The sequence below is a fragment of the Lithobates pipiens genome, unplaced genomic scaffold (assembly GCF_037356315.1).
Source record: "Lithobates pipiens isolate NorthernLeopardFrog02 unplaced genomic scaffold, aLitPip1_a1.2 Scaffold_18, whole genome shotgun sequence".
Classification (NCBI taxonomy): domain Eukaryota; kingdom Metazoa; phylum Chordata; class Amphibia; order Anura; family Ranidae; genus Lithobates; species Lithobates pipiens.
Window position 1 is genome coordinate 4,507,108 of NW_027507758.1, and position 25,479 is coordinate 4,532,586.

The window sequence follows — 25,479 nt, forward strand, 5'->3', positions numbered from 1 at the left end:
GTGGCTGCGTTTGATGGGCACACGTGGCTGCGTTTGATGGGCACACGTGGCTGCGTTTGATGGGCACACGTGGGTGAGTTTGGGCACAATGGCTGCAATTGATGGGCACAATGGCTGCAATTGATGGGCACAATGGCTGTAATTGATGGGCACAGTGGCTGCATTTGATGGGCACAGCGAGGCTGCAATTGATGGTGTTCAGTATTTTTCAGTTTGTTTGAACCCCCCCAAAAATTTTTGAGCACCCGCCTCCACTGCTCCCCACTCTCCTTATTAAAGACAAGTCCATGAGAAATACATATTAATTGATCTCATACATTGTAGAGAAGTTCCCACAATTAGATGCAGATTTTTTTATATTACAATATTATTTGCCAACAAGTGCTACTGCTACCTATAGAAGTCACTGAGTAGTACAGAGTGAGGGGCCCCAGAGCAGCTGAACGGTCGGCTATGAATATAAAAATATCACCAGCACTGCCGAAATGTTCCTCCACCTTTATTAATAAAACGTCACATTTAGGGCTGCAAATAACAATTATTTTTATAATCGATTAGTTGGCCAATTATTGTTTCGATTAATCGGTTAATAACCTTAAAAAAAGCGTGGGGTATAATTTAGTTAATATGTAAAGTTTTAAAAACAGGCAATTTATTCTTAAATATCTCTATATGCAGTGGTAAATATAAATAACCAACTATATGGATAGGGAGCAAAATATCTAATCCCCTCTGGGAATAACAGACAGAAGAGATATACTGTATATATTAGAGGGGATATGTACTGTAAATACTATTAGAGGAGATATACTGTATATACTATTGAAGATATACTGTATATACCATTAGAGGAGATATATACTGTATATACTATTGAAGATATACTGTATATACCATTAGAGGAGATATATACTGTATATACCATTAGAGGAGAGATATACTGTATATACCATTAGAGGAGCGATATATTGTATATGCTATTAGAGGCTATATACTATTAGCCCTTGTACACACAGTCGGAGATTCCAACAACCAAATCCGTCGGATTTTGTCAGACGGATTTTGTCCAAAACTGTTGTATACACACGGTCGGACAAAGTTGTCAGAAAATCCGGTCGTTCAGAGCATGATGACGTAATTTCGTTACGACAGGACTATGTTCACGCTAGTAGCCAATAGCTTTGATGTAGGAATTTGATCTGAGCATGCGTGGCACTTTGTCCAATCGGAATACTCTACACATGATCGGAGTATGTCCGATCGGAGCATTTTGTCGGAAAATTTTACCAACAAGTTGGAAAACTTGGTCCGTTGGATACTCCAACGGAAACAGTCCGATGGAGACCACACACAGTCGGAATATCCGACAAAACGGTCCGATCGGACACATTCCGTCGGAATCTCCGACCGTGTGTACAAGGGCTTAGAGGAGAGATATATATGTATGTATATACTATTAGAGGGGATATATACTGCATATACCATTAGAGGAGATATACTGTATATACCATTAGAGGAGAGATATATATCTCTCCTCTAATGGTATATACAGTATATCTCTCCTCTAATGGTATATACAGTATATCTCTCCTCTAATGGTATATGCAGTATATCTCTCCTCTAATGGTATATGCAGTATATATCCCCTCTAATAGTATATACATACATATATATCTCTCCTCTAATGGTATATACAGTATATGTATGTATATACTATTAGAGGGGATATATACTGCATATACCATTAGAGGAGAGATATACTGTATATACTATTAGAGGAGAGATATACTGTATATACCATTAGAGGAGAGATATACTGTATATACTATTAGAGGATATATACTGCATATACTATTAGAGGAGATATATACTATTAAAGGGTCAATCTGGTAAATATCATCAGACTCATTAACTTTAACCCCATTTTGTTACTGGCCGATTAATCGATTATGAAAATAGTAATCGATTAATTTCATAATCGATTAGTTGTCGATTAATCAATTAGTTGTTTCAGCCCTAGTCACATTTGTCGGACAAAATATTGTGGCAACCTGACCATCACAGCCATTTGAGCTGCCCGGACTTCCCATTTCAAAACCAACCATGGCCAATAACATGGAGTTGCCCCCTCTTTGGCTACAACATCCTCCACTCTTCTGAGAAGACTTTCCAAAGATTATGGAGGGTGTCTGTGGGAATTTGTACCCCATTGGGGAGGTCAGGTACTGATCTTGGGTGAGAAGACCTGTAGATCACTATTGTAATACTGTAGAACACTATAACGATCCCCCCTAAGGTGTTCAGTAGGGTTGAGGTCAGGGCTCTGTTCATGGCACTTGAGTTCCTCCACACCAAACTGGTCACGCCTTGTCCTTATGAAGCTGGCTTTGTACACAGGGGACAGTCATGGTGGAACAGGAAAGGGTCTTCCCCAAACTGTTACCACAAGGTTGGAAGAGCACAATTGTCGGCAATGTTGTTGGGGGGTGTCTGTGAGAATTTGTGCCCATTTGTGAGGTCAGGTACTGATGCTAGATGGGAAGATCTGTTTTTTTTTATCCCTCCTTCCGATCCACTCCAATGGTGCTCAGTGGGGTTGAGGTCAGGGTTCTGTGCAGGACATTCAAGTTCCTCCACATCAAACTGGTCACGCCATGTCTTTATGGAGCTGGCTTCACTCTTCCAGAAAGATTTTTCACAAGATTTTTTGTCTGTTGGATGAGAAGATCTGGCTCACAATCGGTGTTCCAATTCATCCCAATGGTGTCCAGTAGGGTTGAGGTCAGGGCCCTGTGCAGGAAACTTAAGTACCTCCACCCATTACACCTATATGACTTGTTGGACGTCCAATTCCAAAACCATGGCCATTAATATACAGTAGACTTCTCCTCCCATTGTGTCTATACCATCCTTCACTCTTCTGGTAAGACTTTTTTGGAGGGTGTCTGTGGGACTTTGTGCCAATTTATGAATTCAAGTACCGATGTTGGATGAGAAGACTCAGCTCACAATCAATGTTCCAATTCATTCCAAAGGTGTTCAGTAGGGAGGTGGTCAGGGCTCTTTGTAGGACACACAAACAACAAACTGGTCGCACCATGTCTTCATGGAAATGGCTCCATTCTTCTTGGAAGGCTGCCTACAAGCTATGCCCATTTGTGAGGCCAGGTCCTGATGCTGGATGAGAAGATCCGGCTCACACATTGGGCCGCACATTGAGCACCAAAAAAAAAAAAAAAAAAGGCTTGGCTTGTAATGGACATTCCAATTCATCCCAAAGATGTTCAGTAGGGAGGTGGTCAGGGCTCTTTGTAGGACACTCAAACAACAAACTGGTCGCACCATGTCTTCATGGAAATGGCTCCATTCTTCTTTGAAGGCTGCCTACAAGCTATGCCCATTTGTGAGGCCAGATCCTGATGCTGGATGAGAAGACCCGACTCACACATTGGGCCGCACATTGAGCACCAAAAAAAAAAAAAAGGCTTGGCTTGCAATGGACATTCCAATTCATCCCAAAGATGTTCAGTAGGGTGAGGACAGGGCACTCGAGTTCCTCCACATGGATTGACCACTCCACATGGTCAAACCATGTTTTTTTAAATGGAGATGGCTTTATACACAGGGGCACAGTCATGCCATAAGAGAAGAGGGTATTCACCAAACTGTTACCACAAGGTTGGAAGAGCACAACTGTCTACAATATTTTTGTATGATGGAGTATTACTAGGACCCTTCACTGGAGACACCTGAACTCCATCATCTGGAGGAGCTTTACATAGACTTGGTCCTGTAGTCGATGTGAAGGTCAGGTGTCCATACATTTTTGGCTATATAGTGTATTCTGTTCTGGTGAAATATTTTGGTTGGATTGGACCTTTTTATATTCTGTTGTTCTGATCATTTAGTATGTCAGATGGAATAACATCGGAGTTTCCCTTTAAGCCCAGCTCTTATGTAATCCTCCCCAGGTGTCTTTCCTGCACTTTGAACGGGTGAGCCGCCTCTGTCCTCCGCTGCATCCTCCCCGACCGCAAAATCTGAGAAGTGAAACTTGGCTGCGCTCCAGAGAGACAGCTGATCCCAGAATCCTCTGCTCCGCTCTATCCCATGCGCCGCTCGCCAGAGCTACTTCTACAAACTGGCCAGAGCTGGTTCTACTGTCACCAACCGCATGACTGGTGTCCAATCAAATTGTTGTTTTTTATTTATTTTTTTCAGTTTACTCAGATTTTCTTTCTTTGTTGCCACTTGTTTGACTTGTCCTGTTTTTTTTTTTATTTTATTTTTTAACCAAAAGATTTTTATTAAGTTTTGCATTTTACAAGTATCAAAAATAGAGATATGAGTAGCATTGTAGTACACAATTATGACATTAATCTGCATACGCTTAGACATGGAACTAATACTTCACAGTAGAGCTACTTAAAGCGGGAGTCCGCCGGGACTCCGCGTTTTTTTTTTTTTTTAAAAGCCAGCAGCTACAAATACTGCAGCTGCTGACTTTTAAAATAGTGACACTTACCTGTCCAGCGCGCCCGCGATGTCGGCACCCGAAGCCGATCTCTAGATCGTCACTCGGGTGCTGCCGCCGCCATCTTGGGTATGGGAATCAGGAAATGGAGCCTTTCGGCTTCATTTCCCGGTTCCCTACTGCGCATGCGCGAGTCGCGCTGCGCAATAAGGACGGTCCCCGCTGCCTCTGGGATCTGTGTGTTTCCCAGCAGGCAGCGGGGCACTTGCGGAAGGGGGCGGGCACTTGCGGAAAGGGGCGTAATCTACGCCCCTTTCCGCAGAGAGCTATCCCGGAAGTGGGTGCATTTACCTGGATTATCCAGGTAACTGCACCCCACTCCCCCCTGAAAGTTGCCAATTGTGGCGCCGGAGGGGGGGAGGATTCCGATGAGCGGAAGGTCCATTTTAGGGTGGACCTCCACTTTAAGATTACATAAGTACCTGGCCTCCTGGGAGGCAGAGCCCATCACCCCAATTGGGTTCACACTGTGATCAGGCTCAGATCTAGAGTAAAAATTGAAAAAGTAGCTCCCCTTGACCTTAATGAGGGTCTAGGGTGGTAGTTCAGGGGTGCTAGCGTTCCCGCATTCCATCCGTAAACCTTAGTAAGTTTTAGCTAATTACAACAAAACTGTTCATAAAGCATAGGGGAAACAGTAAACAAGTAAATCCCAAAAAAACTAAAACAGAGATATGTTTTCAGCTCTTGGCATTACCCCTGGATCAAAGTGGGGGAGACTGCGCCTACCACACCCCCTAGGGAGTGCTTTGGTATCGCAGTCATCTACTTTTGTCAGAAATATATGTTCAGTAAGGAGATATCTGACCTAGGTCACAAATGTGGAGAGGCATATTTGGAAGAATCCCAGGTTTCCCAATATTTGTGGAAACCCGGAGCTCTTCCTTCCTTATATGCTAGTAGCTTTTCCATGAGAAATTGATTATTCACTCTGGCTATTACCACCTCTAGGGAAGGTGGTGTGGGAGACCGCCATTGTTTCGCCAATGAAATGCGGGCAGCATATAGGATATTACCCACTATTTTTCGCAGTAATAGGGGGAAATGTTCAATAGAAAGGCTGAGTGGTGCTAAGCCCGGTTCAAGGGTACAACTAGATTGTGTAATTTCCCTAAGTATGGATTCTATTTTTTTCCAGTATGGGGTTATAACTTCGCAGCTCCATAAAGTATGGAGAAGGCTCCCAGTGTGTTGGCAGTTCCTCCAGCACAGTGGAGTTATATCCGGGTGCATCTTATGGAGGCGTAGTGGTGTTAGATACCATCGGTGGAGTATCTTTTGGGCATTATCCCAATGGTCTATGCAGGCAGAGGATTTCCCGTTATATTTAATTGCTATGTGCCATTGCGAGGTTGAGTATTCTTTCCTCAATTCTTGTTCCCATCGCAACATACACGGGAGTTTGGAGTTCAAATAGAGAGGGTTTGTTAGTTTATAAAAGAGCGAAGACTTGTCCTGTTTTTTTAACCACTTAAAGGGTTAGTCCAACAAAAAAAAAAGGAAGTTGGCCCCTGGCTTCTTATGTCTTGGGTATTCAAACAGTGAGATCTTATTGATCTAATTCCCGACTCTGTTCCCATCCACCTGAAAGGTTTGGGTGCTTTTGTCTGCCTTTGTGTGATTGAGTCTTCAAGCACCGGGATGGTGGGAAGCTGCCATTCTGCTCCTTGGCAGCGAGGTCTGAGGTTGCTGGTTCCTTAGCTCCTGTGCTTCCAGAGACCAGGGGCTAGAGTTGCTTCTGTGCCCCAGGAGAGATGCTGGATCTTGGGGGAAGACCCTGGCGGGGGGCCCCCAGTGTAGGCCTCAGCCTGTGGAAGATTCTGGGCCTGGCCTAACGAGAAAGAAGAGGAGAAATTGGTTGCTTTGAAAGCCAAATTTATGAAGAAGAGGCTTGTTTGTGCCAAAGTGTTCAGCAAGAAGAGACCGGCTCTGAGGCCTGAGTTTAAAGACTTGGAACAAGCTGTGAGGAAGCAAAAAGAACTGGGGAGTTCAATGAAGGACAATAGCGGAGCATTTAAAGTGAAATATAGGAATGAGGAACGGTTTAGCCAAATGAGAAGAGGAGCCACTTCGTGCATGGAAAGTGACCCAAACAGTGAGGAGATGCAGGTGCCTGACGGAGTCAGCACAGAGTGAGAAAGTGGCCCCAGAGCATTAGCCCAGCTGTTCAACACCTCAGGCATCTGCTGAGCCCTCAATGGCGAAGACCTCTGTCCCCCTGCCTCTGCAACAGCAATATGGAACATCTGAGCAGGAGGTTGAGGGAGGTACTGGCATGCTGGAGTTTATCACTGAGCTGGAATCCCCTTTGGGTGAAGCTTCCCGGGATGATCACGATGAGAAGATGGACACCGTTCCTAGCCCTGTGGAAGAGAGACCTGTGAAGAGAGGAAGATCCACCATGAAGTCTACAACAACAGGGGGGAAGTCTGATCCCACCGTCAGCCATGACATCGCAAAGGTAACAACACAGCAAGCAGGTACAGTGTGTGTGCAAGATGGTGGTGTGAACTTTAATGACAATGGGCTTGCTGAGGGTTGTATTGCAGACCCATGGACAATGGGTAGTGTATCCAGACCCATGGAAAATGTCCAACATACAATACCATCTGATTTATCTGCTGAAAACAAAGCTTCAAATTTAAAAGAAATGGTGAGAGTGTTGGGAATAACTGTCAGCTTCAGTCTGCAGAGAGGAGTGCCATGGACAATAGAGTGAGCTTGCCTGGACCAGACACAGTGGCTGTTTCTGAGAATGGTGGAGGAAATGCTTGGAGCAGTAGTGCTACAACTCTCCAGGAGTCTGCAGTAGACAGGACTGTGCTGGAACCCAGGAAAGTAGCTGAGTGTTCAGAGAGGAGGGAGAGGGCGGGTCCTGCCTCCATTGATCCAAAGACTGCTATCCCAGCTGAATCGGACTCTGTCAGCTGGTTTGATTGTGTCTAAGGACAAGACTGCAATTGGTGTGTCTGTCAGAAAAACATATGCTGATGTTGCTGCTACAGGATCTGGGAAGTGGGAGCAGCAGGGAAAGAATATGGAAATGTTTTATCTTCCTCAATGTTTTAAAGGAGGAACGTTGTGCAGCTTAAATGGGAGGGTGGAGAACTTCCTCCGCATAGGAGGACAGTGGTGGATAAAATTCTGCAGATGGGGTTTAGGCCCATAGATATCTTCGCCCTGATCAGTCTGGCAGGTTTACATGAGTACAATTTTGTCCTTTATCTTTCCGCAGTCTTTGGACATATTTTGGGAGAAATATGAGCACATGTGTAGGGGCCTGCCGGACTGGAAAGGGCTCATCCACAAGCTTGTATCATGCCAGCCCCTCATTAAAATGGTGACAATTCTTCTCTGCAATGAGTCCATGCCACACGGGGATTTATCTGTATGGTTGAGGAGGTATGGAGACGTCATGAGCCCCTAAAGAAGATTTTGGATGATCGGGGAATATGGACAGGGGGATGGTCTGTGCAGCTAAAATTAAAAGTCATTGACAATGTCGTCCAGCATCTGCCATCCTCAGCTTTCCTGGGGAGGGACAGGCTGACCATCTTCTACCCCGGGCCAGCCAAAGCTCTGCAACAAGTGTGGAGATAAAAGGCATCTTGCATCCTCCTGTCCGGTAATGAAGTGCTCTCTGTCTCAGGGTGTAGGACATTTGGCAAAGGATTGTAACATTATAAGGTGCAATCTGTGCAATGTGGTGGGAAATCCTTAGTCAGTGTCCCGAGGCAATGCACAACAAGCCTGAGCTCGAGAGAGAGTTCTTCCACCTGGACATGGAGGATGCTCAGAAGCTGGAGTGCATGTGATTCCATCTGAGTCTGTGCCAATACCCAATATGTCTGTGTCTTCCCAGTCTGTGCCAATACCCAGTATGTCTGTGTCGTCCCAGTCTGCACATGTGCCTAGTATGCCCGTGTCTTCCCAGTCTGTCTGTATGTAAGGTATCAGTTACTGAGAATGTGTCCAATCCTTCTGTGTCTATGTCTTCCAAAATTGCAGAGGCAGTAAGAGGTGCATGGGCAGGTGCGTTAAGTGCAGTGCCAGCCCCCCGCCCCCCTGACGCTGCAGGGTTTCTATTGAGGATCGTGGAGTGCAAAGAAGTGGGGAAAATGGTGAAGAGGCTGGACTGGTGGTAGATAAGGGAAGGGAGAGTGGGGGGAGGGTAGGAGTGGAGAAACTGTTGATTCTGGTTTGTCCAAGGGTGATATGGAGTGGTTGGAGGATAGGAGGAAGGGCAAAAGGGGAAAAAAAGGGCTTCAGTTACCTTAGATGCTAAGGTTTTGCCTTTGTCAAATAAGTTTGGGGTCCTGTCAGATGAGGACAATGAGTGGATCTCGAGTTCAGCATCCTCCATGGATGAGTGCCAGGGTGCAATGAAGCGCGGTGGTTCTCCAGGGAGAGGGCGTAGCCAGGCTAAGAAAAGGCTGCCTCAACTACCCTAATGGCAGTTCCCACTCTGTTTAAAAGTGGCAATCATTAATGTTGCCAGCTTAAGATCAGTAAGTGCTCGTCATATGGCCTTATTTTTGCTCAGCGAGTTTGATGCTGACATTTTTTTTTGCAAGCGACCCATCTGAGTAGTCTGGCTGATATACATCTGGCAAAGAAGGAGTGGAGACGTGGTCCCTCATTTTGGTCTCTTGCGGCCGAGCCTTACAGCGGGCTTGCGGTCCTTTTTTCCTGCATGGTAACATGCTGGCGGGTGATTGAGTTAGAGATTGGGAGATGCATGGTCTTGGACGTCTCTGTGAGGGGGCAGGACCTGCGCCTGATTAACATCTTTGGTCCCCAGACGAAGTGGGACAGGAAATACCTTTTTACAAAGATTAAGCCTTTTCTTTTTACGGCCCAGCAGGTTATCTTTGGAGGTAATTTCAACGCCATTACTAGGTCTAAAGACAGGAGAGGTTTCAGAGATAAACTGGGCTATGACACCCTTTTTCTCAATGCGATAGGGAAGCAGGATGGGTAGATGTGCACATTAAGTGCTACCCAGACAGCATGGGGTTCACTTTTCAGTGAGGTAGTAGTCAGAGTAGGATAGATAGGTTTTTGTTTTTTTTAAAGGGAGATTCTGCTTTTTCGGTACCTGTGTGTCGGGCAGTGGAGTTTTCTGATCACTGTATTTTATCTGTGACTCTGAATGCCTCAGACATGCCACCTAGGGGGGAGGGGTATCTGCAGATTGAATTTGGCCCTCCTGGAAGACGAGAGAGTAAGACAATCTTTGAGAATTTTTTTTTCAAGCACAGGTAACGATCCTAGACTTTTGTAACAGTAAGTCAGAATGGTGGGAGCTTGTAAAACAGCGGACTGTTAGGCTTTTCAAGGCCATAGGAAGAAATTAGCAGCAAGATAAGTATATCACCTACCAGCGTTTGTGGAGGAAACTTGACCGCCTTGTTTCGAATGGAGGGGATTCTGAAGCGATCTCTGAGGTGAAGCTCCTGCTTAGGAGACATCAATATGACATCAATATGACGCCTCTTTGGTTCAGGAGGGATTATGGGAAATACCATTCGCCTGACCCTTACCAGAACTGTAAACAGACGTAGCAGTTAAGACGGTTAATGGCCTGAAGGATGGTACATTCTCTCTGATGAAGTCTAGGTCAGGGATCCTGGAGGTTGTGAGGTCATACTATGCCGATCTCCTGGGAGGAAGGAACCTTGATCGGACAAGGATGTTGGGTTTTTTGGACTCTACACCAGGTCTGGAGAGTAATTTTCCTTTGATGAATTTGACAGCTGAAATCACTGCAGATGAGGTAGTCCAGGCTATTGATAAACTGGCCATCAAGAAAACGCCGGGGCCGGATGGGTTGACAGCTGAATTTTATAAATGTTTTAAGACCATCCTGGCTGCCAACCTTTGTGGAGGTTTTTAATGGATGTTTGTATGAGGGTTCTCGCCCTCCCTCCTGAAGTTTGTGAAGTAAAATCTTGGTAACATGTTGGCAGAGAGACCGCCTGGGTGGGTTGGTATTTTCCAGTCCTGGTTTAGGCCCTTTCTGCGAGACTGGGAAAATGGTGGGCCAGTGAAAAGCCTGAGGGTCAAGCATGATAAGCTCCCAACTTATGTTGCCCCATGTTTGAAAATGCTTCGGCAGTGGCAAGTAACAGCAGGAGAAGTCAGATCTCTTCCAAGGAAACTTCTTGAGAAGGGGATCATGAGCTCTGCTTTTTGCGAGCCACTGGCCTTAAGGGATTGCCCAAGCCTGGTTTTGGTGGTGAGTTTGCGGTTGATTAATTTGGAGAGAATCCCAATGAAGTTTAGGGATCAGGCTTGGCTTGCCTTTCATGGAAAACTATATGTGAAGGGCAACTTGAAGTTTCTTTCCATGAGTGATCGGGGCTGCCCGAGAGTGGAGTGTGGAGGAGTGGTGGAGTCCATGGATCACTTTCTACTTCAGTGCCCTTTTAATATAGAGGTGTACAAGAGGGTGGGGAGAGCTCTGAGTATACCCTTCCTCCCCCATATGAGTTATGCAGAGTGGGTGTATGGGGCTTTCCAGACTCGTCGGGATTATGATTTGGAAACACTTTTTTTAGTTAGTTTAGTAGTCCGTTATTTCACGTGGAGTGCACGGTGTCAGGTATCCTTACGGGGTAAAATCCTCCCTGTGGAAGTGGTGGTGGAGAACATTCTGGGTGAGGTTGGGAAGATTCGGGGTCTTGAGAAAGACAGGTGGCAGCAGGAGGCCTGGATAAAGGCGTGGAGGAATATCAGGGCTCTGTAGCGGCTGCCTGTTGATCTCGGGGTGTGCGGCTTTCTTTGTATTCTTCTTTCACTCCCCTAGATTTTCAGATCCAATATAATTTTGATAAAAGGCTCCATGCATGGTGACGGTGATGTTCCTTAGTCTGGCTCTCCCATAGGGATTATGTAATACGCAATTTGGTTTGCACCGTTTATTTTGTTCTTGTTCTTTCTGGTCTGTATAATTATATTCAATTATTTTGTAAATATGTTTTATTTATTTATTATGGTTTTATTGTATATAAGTTGTTGTTTGTAAGATTTTCAATAAACAAAATTAACCCCTCATAATGGGCACAGCAGGTTTACAGACCCGGGAACTCATCACAGGGATGGTGGGAACCCCTCATAATGGGAACAGCGGGTGTACAGACCCGGGAGCTCAGCACAGGGATGGTGGGGACCCCTCATAATGGGCACAGCGGGGGTACAGACCCGGGAACTCAGCACAGGGATGGTGGGGACCCCTCATAATGGGCACAGCGGGTGTACAGACCCGGAAACTCAGCACAGGGATGGTGGGAACCCCTCATAATGGGCACAGAAGGTGTACAGACCCGGGAACTCAGCACAGGGATGGTGGGAACCCCTCATAATGGGCACAGCGGGTGTACAGACCCAGGAACTCGGCACAGGGATGGTGGGAACCCCTCATAATGGGCACAGAAGGTGTACAGACCCGGGAACTCAGCACAGGGATGGTGGGAACCCCTCATAATGGGCACAGCAGGTGTACAGACCCGGGAACTCAGCACAGGGATGGTGGGAAACCCTCATAATGGGCACAGCGGGTGTACAGATCCGGGAACTCAGCACAGGGATGGTGGGAAACCCTCATAATGGGCACAGCGGGTATACAGACCCAGGAACTCGGCACAGGGATGGTGGGAACCCCTCATAATGGGCACAGAAGGTGTACAGACCCGGGAACTCAGCACGGGGGTGGTGGGAACCCCTCATAATGGGCACAGCGGGTGTACAGACCCGGGAACTCAGCACAGGGATGGTGGGAACCCCTCATAATGGGCACAGCGGGTGTACAGACCCGGGAACTCAGCACAGGGATGGTGGGAACCCCTCATAATGGGCACAGCGGGTGTACAGACCCGGGAACTCAGCACAGGGATGGTGGGAACCCCTCATAATGGGCACAGCGGGTGTACAGACCCTGGAACTCAGCACAGGGATGGTGAGAACCCCTCATAATGGGCACAGCGGGTGTACAGACCCGGGAACTCAGCACAGGGATGGTGGGAACCCCTCATAATGGGCACAGCGGGTGTACAGACCCGGGAACTCAGCACAGGGATGGTGGGAACCCCTCATAATGGGTGTAGTAGGTGTACATCTCTGGGATGTGAAGGAAAAACTATATAAAGTGACACAGCAAAAACTAAACTACTGTATCTGAAACATAAAGTGGAACTCCAGGCAGGTAACCATGAATATATCATTAAGCAGCCTTTGGTACCTGAATGTGACCTGGTTTCTGCTTCATGCAGTCCTCCTGTACAGCAGGGCTGGAGTTTGGGAGGAAAAAGTGTCACAAGGAGCCAATCAGCTCCAGGTGCTGCTAGAAGCATGCTGGTAGTTGGAGAGATCAGAGTGGCAGATGAGCTCATCACTGGCCAATCACAGGCTGGGGGCAGGTCCTGGACGGTGTGGACTTAGGAAGTGGGTGGAATGATGCTGGCCATCAGACTGAGGACATTTAGTGGACGAATAAGGTACTATGGGGGGGATCTTTGTATAGAACCTGAGTATTGCAACAAAAGCTGGTTGTATTTTATTTTTTTAGCTTTTTTTTAATCAGCTCTTCATTTTTTCTGGCTGAAGTTCTGCTTTAAAAAAATAAAATAAAAAAGTTTTGGCTTTACCAACCCAGTAAAAGAAGCTCAAGGGAAATCTCCCCGAATTCAGGTTTTGGTGACCCCAACCAGAAGAAAAGACAAAAGGAGGATTCTAATCTGTGTGTGGAAAATAAAAACAGAAATCCGGCTCTGGCTTTAGATACCTTTTGAACAATTCCATCTCAGTCTCAGCAGATTTGAAAAGTTCCGGATATTTGCTTTTCCAGAAATTGTTTTTTTTTTAATTTTTTTTTATGGTTTACGGATCTTTCCAGGAATCTCCCAGAGCGAGTAATAAGTCATCTATTCGTCGGGTTTTGGCAATCGGCACAAATGTTCTAGTAAGGTCATTTCACCTTTTTTATGTAATGAGTCGGAGAACTTCCACTGGATACAAACATCAGCTGACCTCCGACCTCCCCCGTACACTTTTGTTTATTAAAAATTTAGAAATATAATAAAAACATATTCACATATATACAAAATAAATAAAAACAGCTCACATCGGCATAGCAAAAACATAAAGAAACCTAAATCTACCAACCTGAACAAAGCCATAACCTCCAACCTAAACACAGCCTCAGGCTAAGAAACCATTACACATGTATCCCATGCATGCAGCCTTTTTCCAAAAATTCAATCTTATATAAAAATCTAGGGGACGTTAAAGGACAGAAAGAAAGCCGCACACCCAGAGACTGACAAACAGCAGCTACGGAGACCCAACATTCCTCCACGCCTTTGTCCAGGCCCCCCCCCCGGCCACCACCTGTCCTTCTCAAGACCCCCGAATCTTCCCAACCTCACCCAGAATGTCGTGCACCACCACCTCGAGAGGAAGGACTTTTTTTTCCCCAATGGAAACTTGACACTGTGCATTCCATGTGAAGAAACGGACTACTAAACTAACTAGAAAAAGTGTCTGAAAATCCTGATGTGTCTCAAAGGCCCCCTACGACCACTTTGCATAACTCAAGCGGATAAGAAAAGGGATACCCAGAGCCCCACCCACCCACTTGTAGACTTCTATATCGAGGGGGCACCGAAGCAAGAAGTGGTCCATTGTCTCCTCCACCCCACCGCATTCCACTCTTGGACAACCACGGTTCTCCGCAGAGTGATGCTTCAGGTTGCCCTTTACATAGAGTCTGCCATGGAACGAGCGCCAGGCCAACTCCCGAAACTTTAAAGGAATTCTCTCTAGATTGAGCAAACGCAGACCCTCCCTCATAACGGGGCTTGGGTAATCCCTCAAAGCCAGTGGCTCGCTAAAGGCAGATTTAACAACCCTCCTCTCCGGGTCCTTCCTAGGAAAATACTTAATTTCCTCTGCCGTCACTTGCCACTGCCAAAGCATTTTCAGGCACGGGGCAACATAAGCCGGGAGCTCACCATGTCAGACCCTCAGGCTTTTCACTGGCCCACCATTCTCCTAGCTTCACAGAAAAGGCCTAAACCAGGACTGAAAAATAGCAACCCACCCTGGCGTTTCCTCTGCTAACATGTTAGCAAAATTATGTCTTATCACACACATGGGTTGGACTTGATGGACTTGTGTCTTCTTTCAACCTCACCTACTATGTAAATATGTATGTAACTATATGTTTCAAAAACATCAGAGAAGAAAAACCCACTGGGTTGATCATACCTAGGCCACCCATCTGCTCGGGAAGATAGGCTACAGACCTCTTAATGAGATTCAGTTTGTTCCCCCATAACAGTTTGAAGAAACCGCTGTAGATTCTCGCATAGAGAGACACTGGCAAAACACCGACAAAGCTGACATACAGAAAAACTGGGATCAGGTAAGTTTTAATCAGGTCAATCCTTTCCCTGTAATGCCCCGTACACACGAGAGGGATTAAGTCTGACAGACCTCCAAAGGAGTTCCGCCAGAGTTCCGACGGAGTTCTGGCGGATTTTTCGACCGAACGGACTTGACCACACACCATCACACCAAACTCCGACGGAGTCGAACGTGATGACGTACGACTGGATTCGACGTAGGAAGTTCATAGCCAGTAGCCAATAGCTGCCCTAGCGTCGGTATTAGTCCGTCGGAGTAGCACACACACGAGCGAATTTTTCGAAGGGGACCGGGTCCGGCGGAGTTCCGACGGGAAAATTTAAAGCATGCTTCATTTCTAAAGTCCGTCAGACTTTGGCGAATCAAAAGTCCGTTGCAGCCCACACACGATCGGATAGTCTGACGGACTCGGTCCGTCGGAGTTTGGATGTCGAAAAGTCCGCTCGTGTGTACGGGGCATAAGAGAGTTTCCAGTCCTTACAGGTGGCAACCTTGGCATCGACATCTTGTAGCCTGCTTTCCCAATTTGCAAGGCCATAATCGCTGAGACCAAATTTGATGCCTAAAACTTTAACTTCCTGTCGGGGCTCTGAGAAGACGTCCGGAAGTTCCAAGCCGTCGCCTTCCTCACCCATCCAAAAAACGTCACTTTTATTCTGATTGATCTTTGAGCCAGATGCCTCAGAATACTGCTCCATCACTGAGACCACCTCCTCTGTCCTAGAGATGAAAACAGACACGTCATCAGCATTGGCCACGTTCCTCAGAGGAGGCTCACCAGGAATGCCCAAAGGCACTCCGCACAACGGTCCGCTCTCTAACCTCCAGATGAAGGGGTCGATTTGTGAATGCATATAGCAGAGGACTTGAAGGAAACCCTTGATGCACACCCGATCCAACCTCCAAAGGGCCGTCCCATCCATCTTTCAGCGCCTCTCTACAAGGTCTTCAGCCAATTGATAAAGCCCCCCTCCAGGCCATACTTGCCAAGAAGCAGCCATAGGTGCTTATGATTGACCCGATCAAAAGCTTTAGCCTGATTCAATGCCAGCAAGTACTTTCTCCAGCCTGCAGCCCTGAATGAATGAATGAATGACTTGTATAGCGCTACCTATACGAACTGAATCGCCTCAGGGTGCTTTTCTTGCCACCAGTGTCCAGCCCTGCACCACTCCAAGGCCTCCCAGACAGCTAACAATGCAGAAAAAGTGCTTCTACCCTGAACCGAACAGTGCTGGTGGCTGGAAAGTAGATTGCCCCCTACAGATGATAAACGCCAGAAAATTATTTTTCAGACGGAAGAATTCCTCCACTAACTCTGGCTTATTGTGCAAAGCCTCAGGGCACCGGCTATAAGGGTTACCAACCTTATCACATAGGTTACATTTAATGATGTTACAGTCCCTTGCCAGATGCCCCAGTTCCTGACACAAAGAGCACTTCTGTTCTTGTCAGGAACAGGAGAAATGTCCCCTGACTCCACATTTATGGAACACCTTAGGTTGACCAGGGTAAAAGACGGTAATCCTATCTTTACTAATAAGGGTCAGAGGAGTGCAAATTCTGGACCACATTCTCACACACTCAACCTCATTGACACTGACCACCCACCCGTCCAGATTCCTCTATCATCCACAATCTTTTTTAACCGGCACAAAGTTTCCCCAAAACTCCTCAACCAGACCTATAAATCCTCAGGGGGTATATAGACTTATTCCTTGTCAGGATAGTAACATTTTTTATCAAGGGCTGACGTGAGACAACTTTGGGGACAAGCCCCTTCCAGTCCGGCTGGCCCCCATATACACGCTTAAACCGCTCCCAAAACAGATCCAGCGATTCTGGACACACAAATGACAAATCATATTCAAAAGAACCAGCTGGACTGATAAGAGCATAAATATCCTCTGCCTTAAATCCCATGGCTAGGATCTTAACCACAACCTCCCTCCTGGTAGGTGGAATACCTCCTCCTTCCCACCTGAGCTGTGCCACATTCCTGCGTTTAATAGAAGAAGGTGTGTTAGGTGAAAGTCACACAACTGGCTCCTTTCACCAGCAGCATGACTTTGTCCCGACGCAGCCTTAGCATAATTCCTAACTGGGACAGATGACACATTAACTGGTTGCATATGAATATTAACTGGCTGCATAGGAACCTCTGAAATCTGGTTTGGTAAATTGCCCACCACTTGATCCTCCCTCGTCCACTACAGTACAACAGTCCCGCTCACCATAGTACCACAGTTACCAGCAGTCTCATTATCAAGTAAAGTCTTCCGTTTAGAAAAAACACTGTTTCAGCGTTCATACGGCTCTCATGCTCTGTAGTTTCAATGTTGATGTGATGTTCCTGCTCTGCACTGTTAGTGTCCTTGTGGGACTCCTCGCAGCCATCAGAAACGTCTCTGTCTGCATAAACGCTTTCTCTTCCTGCATTCCCGGCTGATTGCAAGGATCTGTTGGCAGGTGAAATCTCAGGAAAGTCCTCCACACACTGAAAGAGATTTTCAGCAAGTACTCTTTTACCAAGATCTTCATCTGATGGGTCGGTGCCACTCAAGGGAGATTCCATTTCTGTATTGGTCTGCAGCAATCCACCATTTTCCTCAACCTCCTCCTGAGATGACCCAGGCTGCTGGGGAGGGAGGGGGCAGATACTGACTCAGACACAACAGATCCCGAGACAGGGGTAGTTCTGGGGGCCACCATGTGAAGCCACATCCTTACCCCCCATCCATAGTGTCGCTGTTGCTCTGGTATCCACCCTCTGGCTAGTACTAGCACAGGCACTTTCCTTCATCTGTTGAAATCTCTCCTCATTCTCACGCTTTTCTCTGAAGGCACCGCTGCTTTCCTTCACAGCTTCTCTTGCTTTTTCAATACCTCCTCCAGAGACTTCAGCTTGTAGACTTCCCTCTTACTGTTTCCAGACTTACTATGCAGGGATTTTCTTGAGATCTGTTTTCATAACAGCAAGATTCTGTTCCCCCTTAGAAAAGTCTGTTCACCACTCTATCCTGGAAGACTGGTAAGGACTCCCCTTGCATAGGGACAGGCCCAGGATCCATTGCAGCTTGAGCACATAGAGTAGGCCTCAGTTCCTCTAGAGAGCCTCCACCTTCGTCTTCCCCAACATGGTCCATGCTTGCCTGGGAAAAGCCTGCAGGACAGGCCCCAGGCTTGCTGCTTCTCTCAGCTGAGATTACAGCAGAGTGAGCCAACAGCACCCTGCAGAACAGCACCACCTGGTGGAGAAGCTCCTCTGGTGCAGAGACTGAATTGACTGGCTCAGTGATCTCTGTACAGCGCTGCGGTATATGTCAGAGCTATATAAATTTATAATAAAAATAATAGTGTGTGACTGTGGGGGAGGGGACATTAGAGTGTAAGCTCCTCTGGGTACACAATGCAACGAATGGTTAAAATTATTATTCTATACAGTAGTAAGGGTTAAACATCGTTTTATTTATTTTTTTGTCTTCCAGATTTCTTACCCCCCGAGTGATGAGGATGACAGTGACGATTCTGAAGGTGAAAACCAGGAACTTGCCCAAATTGACAAAGGTTAGAAAAAGAGGCTTCTAACATGACGCCATTTGTAAAATCTACATCGATGGCCTATAAAATAATTCAGGCCGCCTTCCCCACAATGCACCGCAGCAGAGAGATATGAACAGGTCCGAAAAGGGATTCGTATGACTCTCCCATGCGTGCTGTGGATACCCCTGGGAGTCTTATCTTATCTGGTTTCCAAAATAAGTTAAAAAGAAAAAAAAAATAATTCAGGTTGCAATAATCACCTTCAATCTGGAGCTCACCCCCCCCCCTGCAGTGCTTCTTCTTTACCACAAGATGTCCTCAGTCTTCCGAGATTAAATGACATCCAGTGTTATGACCGAAGGCTGTGATTCCCTGCCCCCCCCCTACCCTGAGTATGGTGCCCTGCACTCAGTTTATTGATGCAGAGAATGGCGTTGATGTCCCGACATCAGCACTGCTCTCCTCATCACCCACCAACAGGAGAACCCCGAGGAGGACGACGCATTTCACATAACCAGCCAGAAGACTTCAGATAAAGGTAAGTGAAAAAACGATTAATACCTCAGGGGTGGGGGGGGGGGGCACTGGGGGTTGGGTGCTCGGAGGGCTTTAAGAACAATGCACTCCCTGTGAGGCCACAATCTAAACCAGAGAGACCAGAGAGAGACTTTTACCTCTACATACTCAGAGAGAGCTCCCTCTATTGGCTATTCTGCAAATCTCTTTATTTACCAAAAGTAACAAAAATATGGAAGAGTAAGCTTGGAAAAAAAATGTCCGTCATCTGAAAAAGCTCCTTAAAGTAGATGTAAATCTGATCTGTGCAGCATCTGAGTCATGGAAAAGAGCTCCATATCAAAAACAGCTGCCATTTTTATTCTATATATAAAACAACTGCAATTTTTTTATGTTGAATATAGAAAAAACAACTGACATTTTTATGCTGTATGTCAAAAACAACTGACATTTTTTTTAATGCTGAATATCAAAAACCACTACCTTTTTTTGCCGAATATCAAAAGCAACTGCCATTTTTATGCTGTGTATCAAAACTGGCATTTTTTATGTGGTGTGTCAAAAACAGCTGTCATTTTTTTATGCAGTCTGTCCATAATAACTGCCATTCTTTAATTCCAAGCACCAGAAAAATAATAATTACCCATGCAGTTTGGATTTCCCACACTGCGGGGGGTGAAATGCTGGTTAAGTCTAGGGGGGGGGGGGGTACTCTAGGGTAATAGGTTATTCCTCGTTCCAGCAGCCCTCCTCCTTGCTGCGTGACCGGTCCCCCAAAGCCTCTTCTCATTGGTGCGTTGGCTGGTGGTTTCACTCTGATGTCATTGGGTACAATGCAGGGCCAGCAGTACTTGGGGGGGCGGAGAGGACTGCGCACAACCTGGAGTACTGGAGAGAAAAGCAGAGTGCCGTAAGCCTGCCAGGGCGAGGAATGAGGTATTGGGGCCAATCACAGCAGGGATTGGGGGGTAGTAAAGCCACATAGTTGAGCCGTGTTCCTACCCCCCCCCCTCCCTCGGCGCTTTGCCGCTTTAGCAGCATTTATACCCCTCGTCGCACTCGGCAGTCACTGCTGCCCGTCAAACGCAACCTATTGAACCAAATGGGGCTGTGCTGCAACAGTAGTGCAGTATTTAGGGGGTTACCACATTCAACGAGGAGGTGATGCAACGCAAGTGTAAGGACTCGATCACAGCAGGCGGTGCATCCAAACGCACGTCCTTCTTTTTGTGTTCTAATGCGTCGTGGGCAGCCCATTAACAGTGAAAAAAAAAAGGTGCCCGAACAATATAAAAAATTGTGCTGGCACCTTTTTTTGCACGATGCATGGCACCCCAAACGCACGCACGCGCGCGCGCTAGATATCCACTCGCTGACCCGGCCTTTTCTGGCACCTTTTTGTTTAGAAGTTTTTGCGTCGTGGGCAGCGTGGGCAGCCCATTAACAGTGAAAAAAAAAAGGTGCCCGAACAATATAAAAAATTGTGCTGGCACCTTTTTTTGCACGATGCATGGCACCCCAAACGCACGCACGCGCGCGCGCTAGATATCCACTCGCTGACCCGGCCTTTTCTGGCACCTTTTTGTTTAGAAGTTTAAATCAGCAATTCTTAGCAAGAAAATTACCCACAAACTTTATATAAATATAAACATTATAATATGTATAAGATATACAGTATCTCACAAAAGTAAGTACACCCCTCAGTGACATTTGTGTAAATCTTTTCTTCTCTCTTTTCATGTGACAACACTGAAGAAATGACACTGTGTTTTGAGTTATTTTGAGGGGACAGGAAATTTACACTGTTATACGAGCTGTACACTCACTACTTTACATTGTAGACAAGTGTCATTTCTTCAGTGTTGTCACATGAAAAGATTCACACAAATGTCACTGATGGGTGTACTTACTTTTGTGAGATATGAGGGGAGTCCTTACGAGTCGGGGGATGGTCACGTGAACTCACCTCCCATCTCTTGTTTTTCTGCCAGAGAGAAGACGAAATTGCATCTTGACCCCCTTGGCCACCAACCAGCTGCAGAACCAGGAGAACCAGTGCTGCAAGGTGCGCTCCCTCTTCCACGCCGGCCTGGACCGCCACAGTTCGGAAGAGGAGCTGGAACGCATCAGCAGGGAGTTCGCCGCCAAGAAACGCGAATGGTCCCAGGTCAGCCGCCTGAGCTGCCACAGTGACAACAACACATCGTCCAGCGACGAGGAGGTCAAGCACTTGTGCACCATGTCCTTCAGGCCTGTTGAGCAGACCGAGGGCCTCCGCGCCAATTCCAGCCCCGTCTTGTTCAGCGCTTCGCCGCCTAAGAGACTCCAACCCCTGAGCCGGAACCCCGCCCCCCGCCCGCTTATCTTCACAAGTATGGGCTCAACGTTTGACCAGGGGATGCCCTGCAAGAGACACAGACAAGGTTTTGGAGACAAGTGCAGCAGACCCAGCCTGGACCTGGAAAAGATGCAACAGGTAGGTCCAACCTATTGTAGAGCCGAGCCTGAAGGTGTACGGAGGCTCGCCACCTAGTTTGGGCACCTAAACGCCTGCGCAATGTATTTTTTATTTTTTTTGCAGCTTTGACACGTGTTAGTAATACTGTATATATCACTGCAAATACCTAGGGGCCTATCTATATAAAAAAAAAAAAAAACATTAGTTAAACGAATGTCACAAGCATTTGTCCAGGCCGTCCGAACTTCCCCACCTATTTTCTCGAATACTGTGACTTCCTACAACTGTCGGCTCAGCCCTTACGGCCGATATGGGGTTATTCCAGTAAAATATACAGCATTTTGTCCAGGAGATGGCGCTGACAATCAGGAGGAAGCCATAGTATTACAGAAAATGCGGGGAGATTTTGCGCAGGCTGGACGAACGCTTGTGACATTCGTACAATGAATATCAAAAACAACTGCCATTTTGTATGCTGTATATATATATATATATATATAAAAAAACAACTGCCATTTTTTATGCTGTATATCAAAACAGTTTTTTATGCTGTATATAGAAAACAACTAGCATTTTTTTATGTTGTATATAAAGAACAACTGGCATTTTTTTATGCTGTATATCAAAAACTACCATTTGTTATGCTGTATATAAAAAACCAACTGCCATTTTTTTATGCTGTATATCAAAAACAACTGCCATTTTTTTATGCTGTATATCAAAACCATTTTTATGCTGTATATAAAAAACAACTAGCATTTTTTTATGTCGTACATAAAGAACAACTGACATTTTTTTATCCTGTATATCAAAAACTACCATTTTTTTAATGCTGTATATATAAAAAAAAATGCAATTTTTTATGTTGTATATCAAAAACAACTGGCATTATTTTTATATTGTATATAAAAAACAACTGGCATTTTTTTATGTTGTATATAAAAAACAACTGGCATTTTTTTATATTGTATATAAAAAACAACTGCCATTTGTTATGCTGTATATGTCTTGTCTCCGCCCCCCTCCTGTAATGGGTGGAGCCTGCCAGGCCCCTCCCACGGCTCTGCTCTCCTTCCTCGTGCAGGGAGACTGGTGTTGTCTCCGCCCCCCTCCTGTAATGGGTGGAGCCTGCCGGGCCCCTCCCACAGCTCTGCTCTCCTTCCTCGTGCAGGGAGACTGGTGTTGTCTCCGCCCCCCCCCCTGTAGTGGGTGGAGCCTGCCAGATCCCCAAATGTTTTCACACAACTTTAATCCTGGATATTTCTAACTGAATCTTAACTGGGAGGGGGGAATCCTGGGTGAAAGTTGTGTGAATCTCGTGAGAGAATGTTTACATAGCCCCTAAAGAGCCTGCTGCTCTCCCCCTCACACTCTGCCAGCAATTCTTGGCTGTCAAAATGACAGCCGGGAGTTGCTGTGTAAATACAGTACTGTAGCTGTGGAAGCTGTTACCGTCTAAAAAAAAAAACGGTCAGATTGGACGCTGTGTTTATAAACATTGTTCAGATAGGTGATAGAGGTATGCAAAATAACATAGTTTATAAACATCCTATTTCTCTATCTTCTCTCTGTTTCTAAAAAAATATACTTTGTATCACTCTCTACCCCCCTTCTGATCTATCTTTTATAAACAATATTGCATTGCATCTCTCCATCTTGTCTAAGCAAAGTAGCATTGTTTCTAAACATTGTTCAGATAGGAGAGAGAGAGATACAAAGTAACATTGTTTATAAGCATTAATCAGAGGAGAGCAATAGAGATGCAAAGTAACATTGTTTATAAGCATTAATCAGAGGAGAACAATAGAGATGCAAAGTAACATTGTTTATAAATGTTGATCAGACAGGAGAAAGAGAGATACAAAGTAACATTGTTTATGAACATTGATCAGACAGGAGATAGAGAGATACAAAGTATCATTGTTTATAAACATTGAACAGACGGGAGATAGAGATACAAAGTAACATTGTTTAAAAACATTAATCAGAAGGGAGATCGATACAAAGTAACATTGTTTGTAAACATTGTTCAGAGGAGAGCTAGAGAGATGCAAAGTAACGTTGTTTATAAACATTGCTCCAGCTTGTCTATGGGGAATAGGTAGCTGGTGCAAAGTCATATAATGGTGTCCTGCTGCTATCTAGTGTAAATAAACTCTCTGAGGCCCCGGCAGGGAGGGAGTGCTACTTTAATTCTAGATTTGTGGGAGGGGCATAGACACAAGTTGCTGTGCGGTTCAGCCCACCATCGGCCCTCTAAAGCTCTAATGTCAGTTGTGGGTGGAGTTGGCCCTTGTAGGAGCAGGCAGTGATGTGCGGTGCAGGCGCCAGGGAATGCCACCCTTCTCTCTGAGCCCTCGCTGTCTCTGATTTGCCCGTCTCTTGCTGTACATGTGTTTAATATTTAATCCCAGCTGCTGCAGCGCGGACAACGCTTGTCCTCCTTCCCCCGAGGCCATCAGCCCCGTCTGAAATTTCAGCAGCTTTACAAGTCGGACGCGAAATCCTGACCGCCGTCTATAGTTACCGGGGTCAGCGATACCTGTCTACGGTGGGGCAACACGTACAAGCAGGGGACATGTCGTAGGGGGTGCTACTACTCAGGGGCCCAGAGAATAAAGGGGTCCCCCTAATGGAGGAGGGGCTCCCCTGGATTTTAAGGCTACGTTCACACCTCTCCATTTCAACACAAACTGACATGGCATAAAAACGCACATGAGGGCACAGGCATGTGGTTTAGATTAACCTATATTTGCAGGTGTTCATATGGAAACAAACGTCAGGGCACAAACGTCGGCGCATAATGGGCACAGCGGGTGTACAGACCCGGGAACTCAGCACAGGGATGGAGGGAACCCCTCATAATGGGCACAGCGGGTGTACAGACCCGGGAACTCAGCACAGGGATGGAGGGAACCCCTCATAATGGGCACAGCGGGTGTACAGACCCGGGAACTCAGCACAGGGATGGTGGGAACCCCTCATAATGGGCACAGCGGGTGTACAGACCCGGGAACTCAGCACAGGGATAGCGGGAACCCCTCATAATGGGCACAGCGGGTGTACAGACCCGGGAACTCAGCACAGGGATGGAGGGAACCCCTCATAATGGGCACAGCGGGTGTACAGACCCGGGAACTCAGCACAGGGATGGTGGGAACCCCTCATAATGGGCACAGCGGGTGTACAGACCCGGGAACTCAGCACAGGGATGGTGGGAACCCCTCATAATGGGCACAGCGGGTGTACAGACCCGGGAACTCAGCACAGGGATAGCGGGAACCCCTCATAATGGGCACAGCGGGTGTACAGACCCGGGAACTCAGCACAGGGATGGTGGGAACCCCTCATAATGGGCACAGCGGGTGTACAGACCTCCCCTCCCTGGGCACTCACCCCTCCCCTCCCTGGGCACTCACTCCTCCCCTCCCTGGGCACTCAACCCTCCCCTCCCTGGGCACTTACTCCTCCCCTCCCTGGACACTCACTCCTCCCCTCCCTGGGCACTCACTCCTCCCCTCCCTGGGCACTCACTCCTCCCCTCCCTGGGCACTCACTCCTCCCCTCCCTGGGCACTCAACCTTCTCCTCCCTGGGCACTCAACCCTCCATGCTTGGCTACCTGAACCCTCCCTTAGCTGAAAGCTCAACCCTCCCTTACTTAAACACTCAACCCTCCCCTACCTGGACACTCAACCCCACCCTCACCCGAACACTCAACCCCCTTCACCTGAATACTCAATTCTTCCAACCAAAGCATTTAGTTCTCCTTTACCTGTACTTTCAACCCTCCCCTACCCGGGCACAAAAATCTCTTACCGAACTTCCAACCCTTCTTCTATGGACACTCAACCCTCCCCCTACCTGGATACCCAACTCTCCCTACTTGACTACCTACCCCCCTTCACCTGAATACTCCACCCCCCTGACCCTCTATAAGTACATATAGCTCTGCAGAGTTCTCAGAAAACCCAAGCAGAGATTGGATTCCATGTTCCGAGGGG

General features: G+C 46.7%; 1 protein-coding gene across 1 annotated transcript in view; it reads left to right on the forward strand.

The window, feature by feature from the left end:
- Nucleotides 1–25,479, forward strand: part of LOC143986956 (uncharacterized) — a 99,403-nt gene that overhangs the window by 33,782 nt on the left and 40,142 nt on the right. Inside the window, exons 2-3 of the mRNA XM_077485371.1 lie at nucleotides 18,448–18,526; nucleotides 21,010–21,494. Of these exons, the coding sequence (XP_077341497.1) occupies nucleotides 18,448–18,526; nucleotides 21,010–21,494 (564 nt within the window). The remainder of the gene's footprint in view (nucleotides 1–18,447; nucleotides 18,527–21,009; nucleotides 21,495–25,479) is intronic.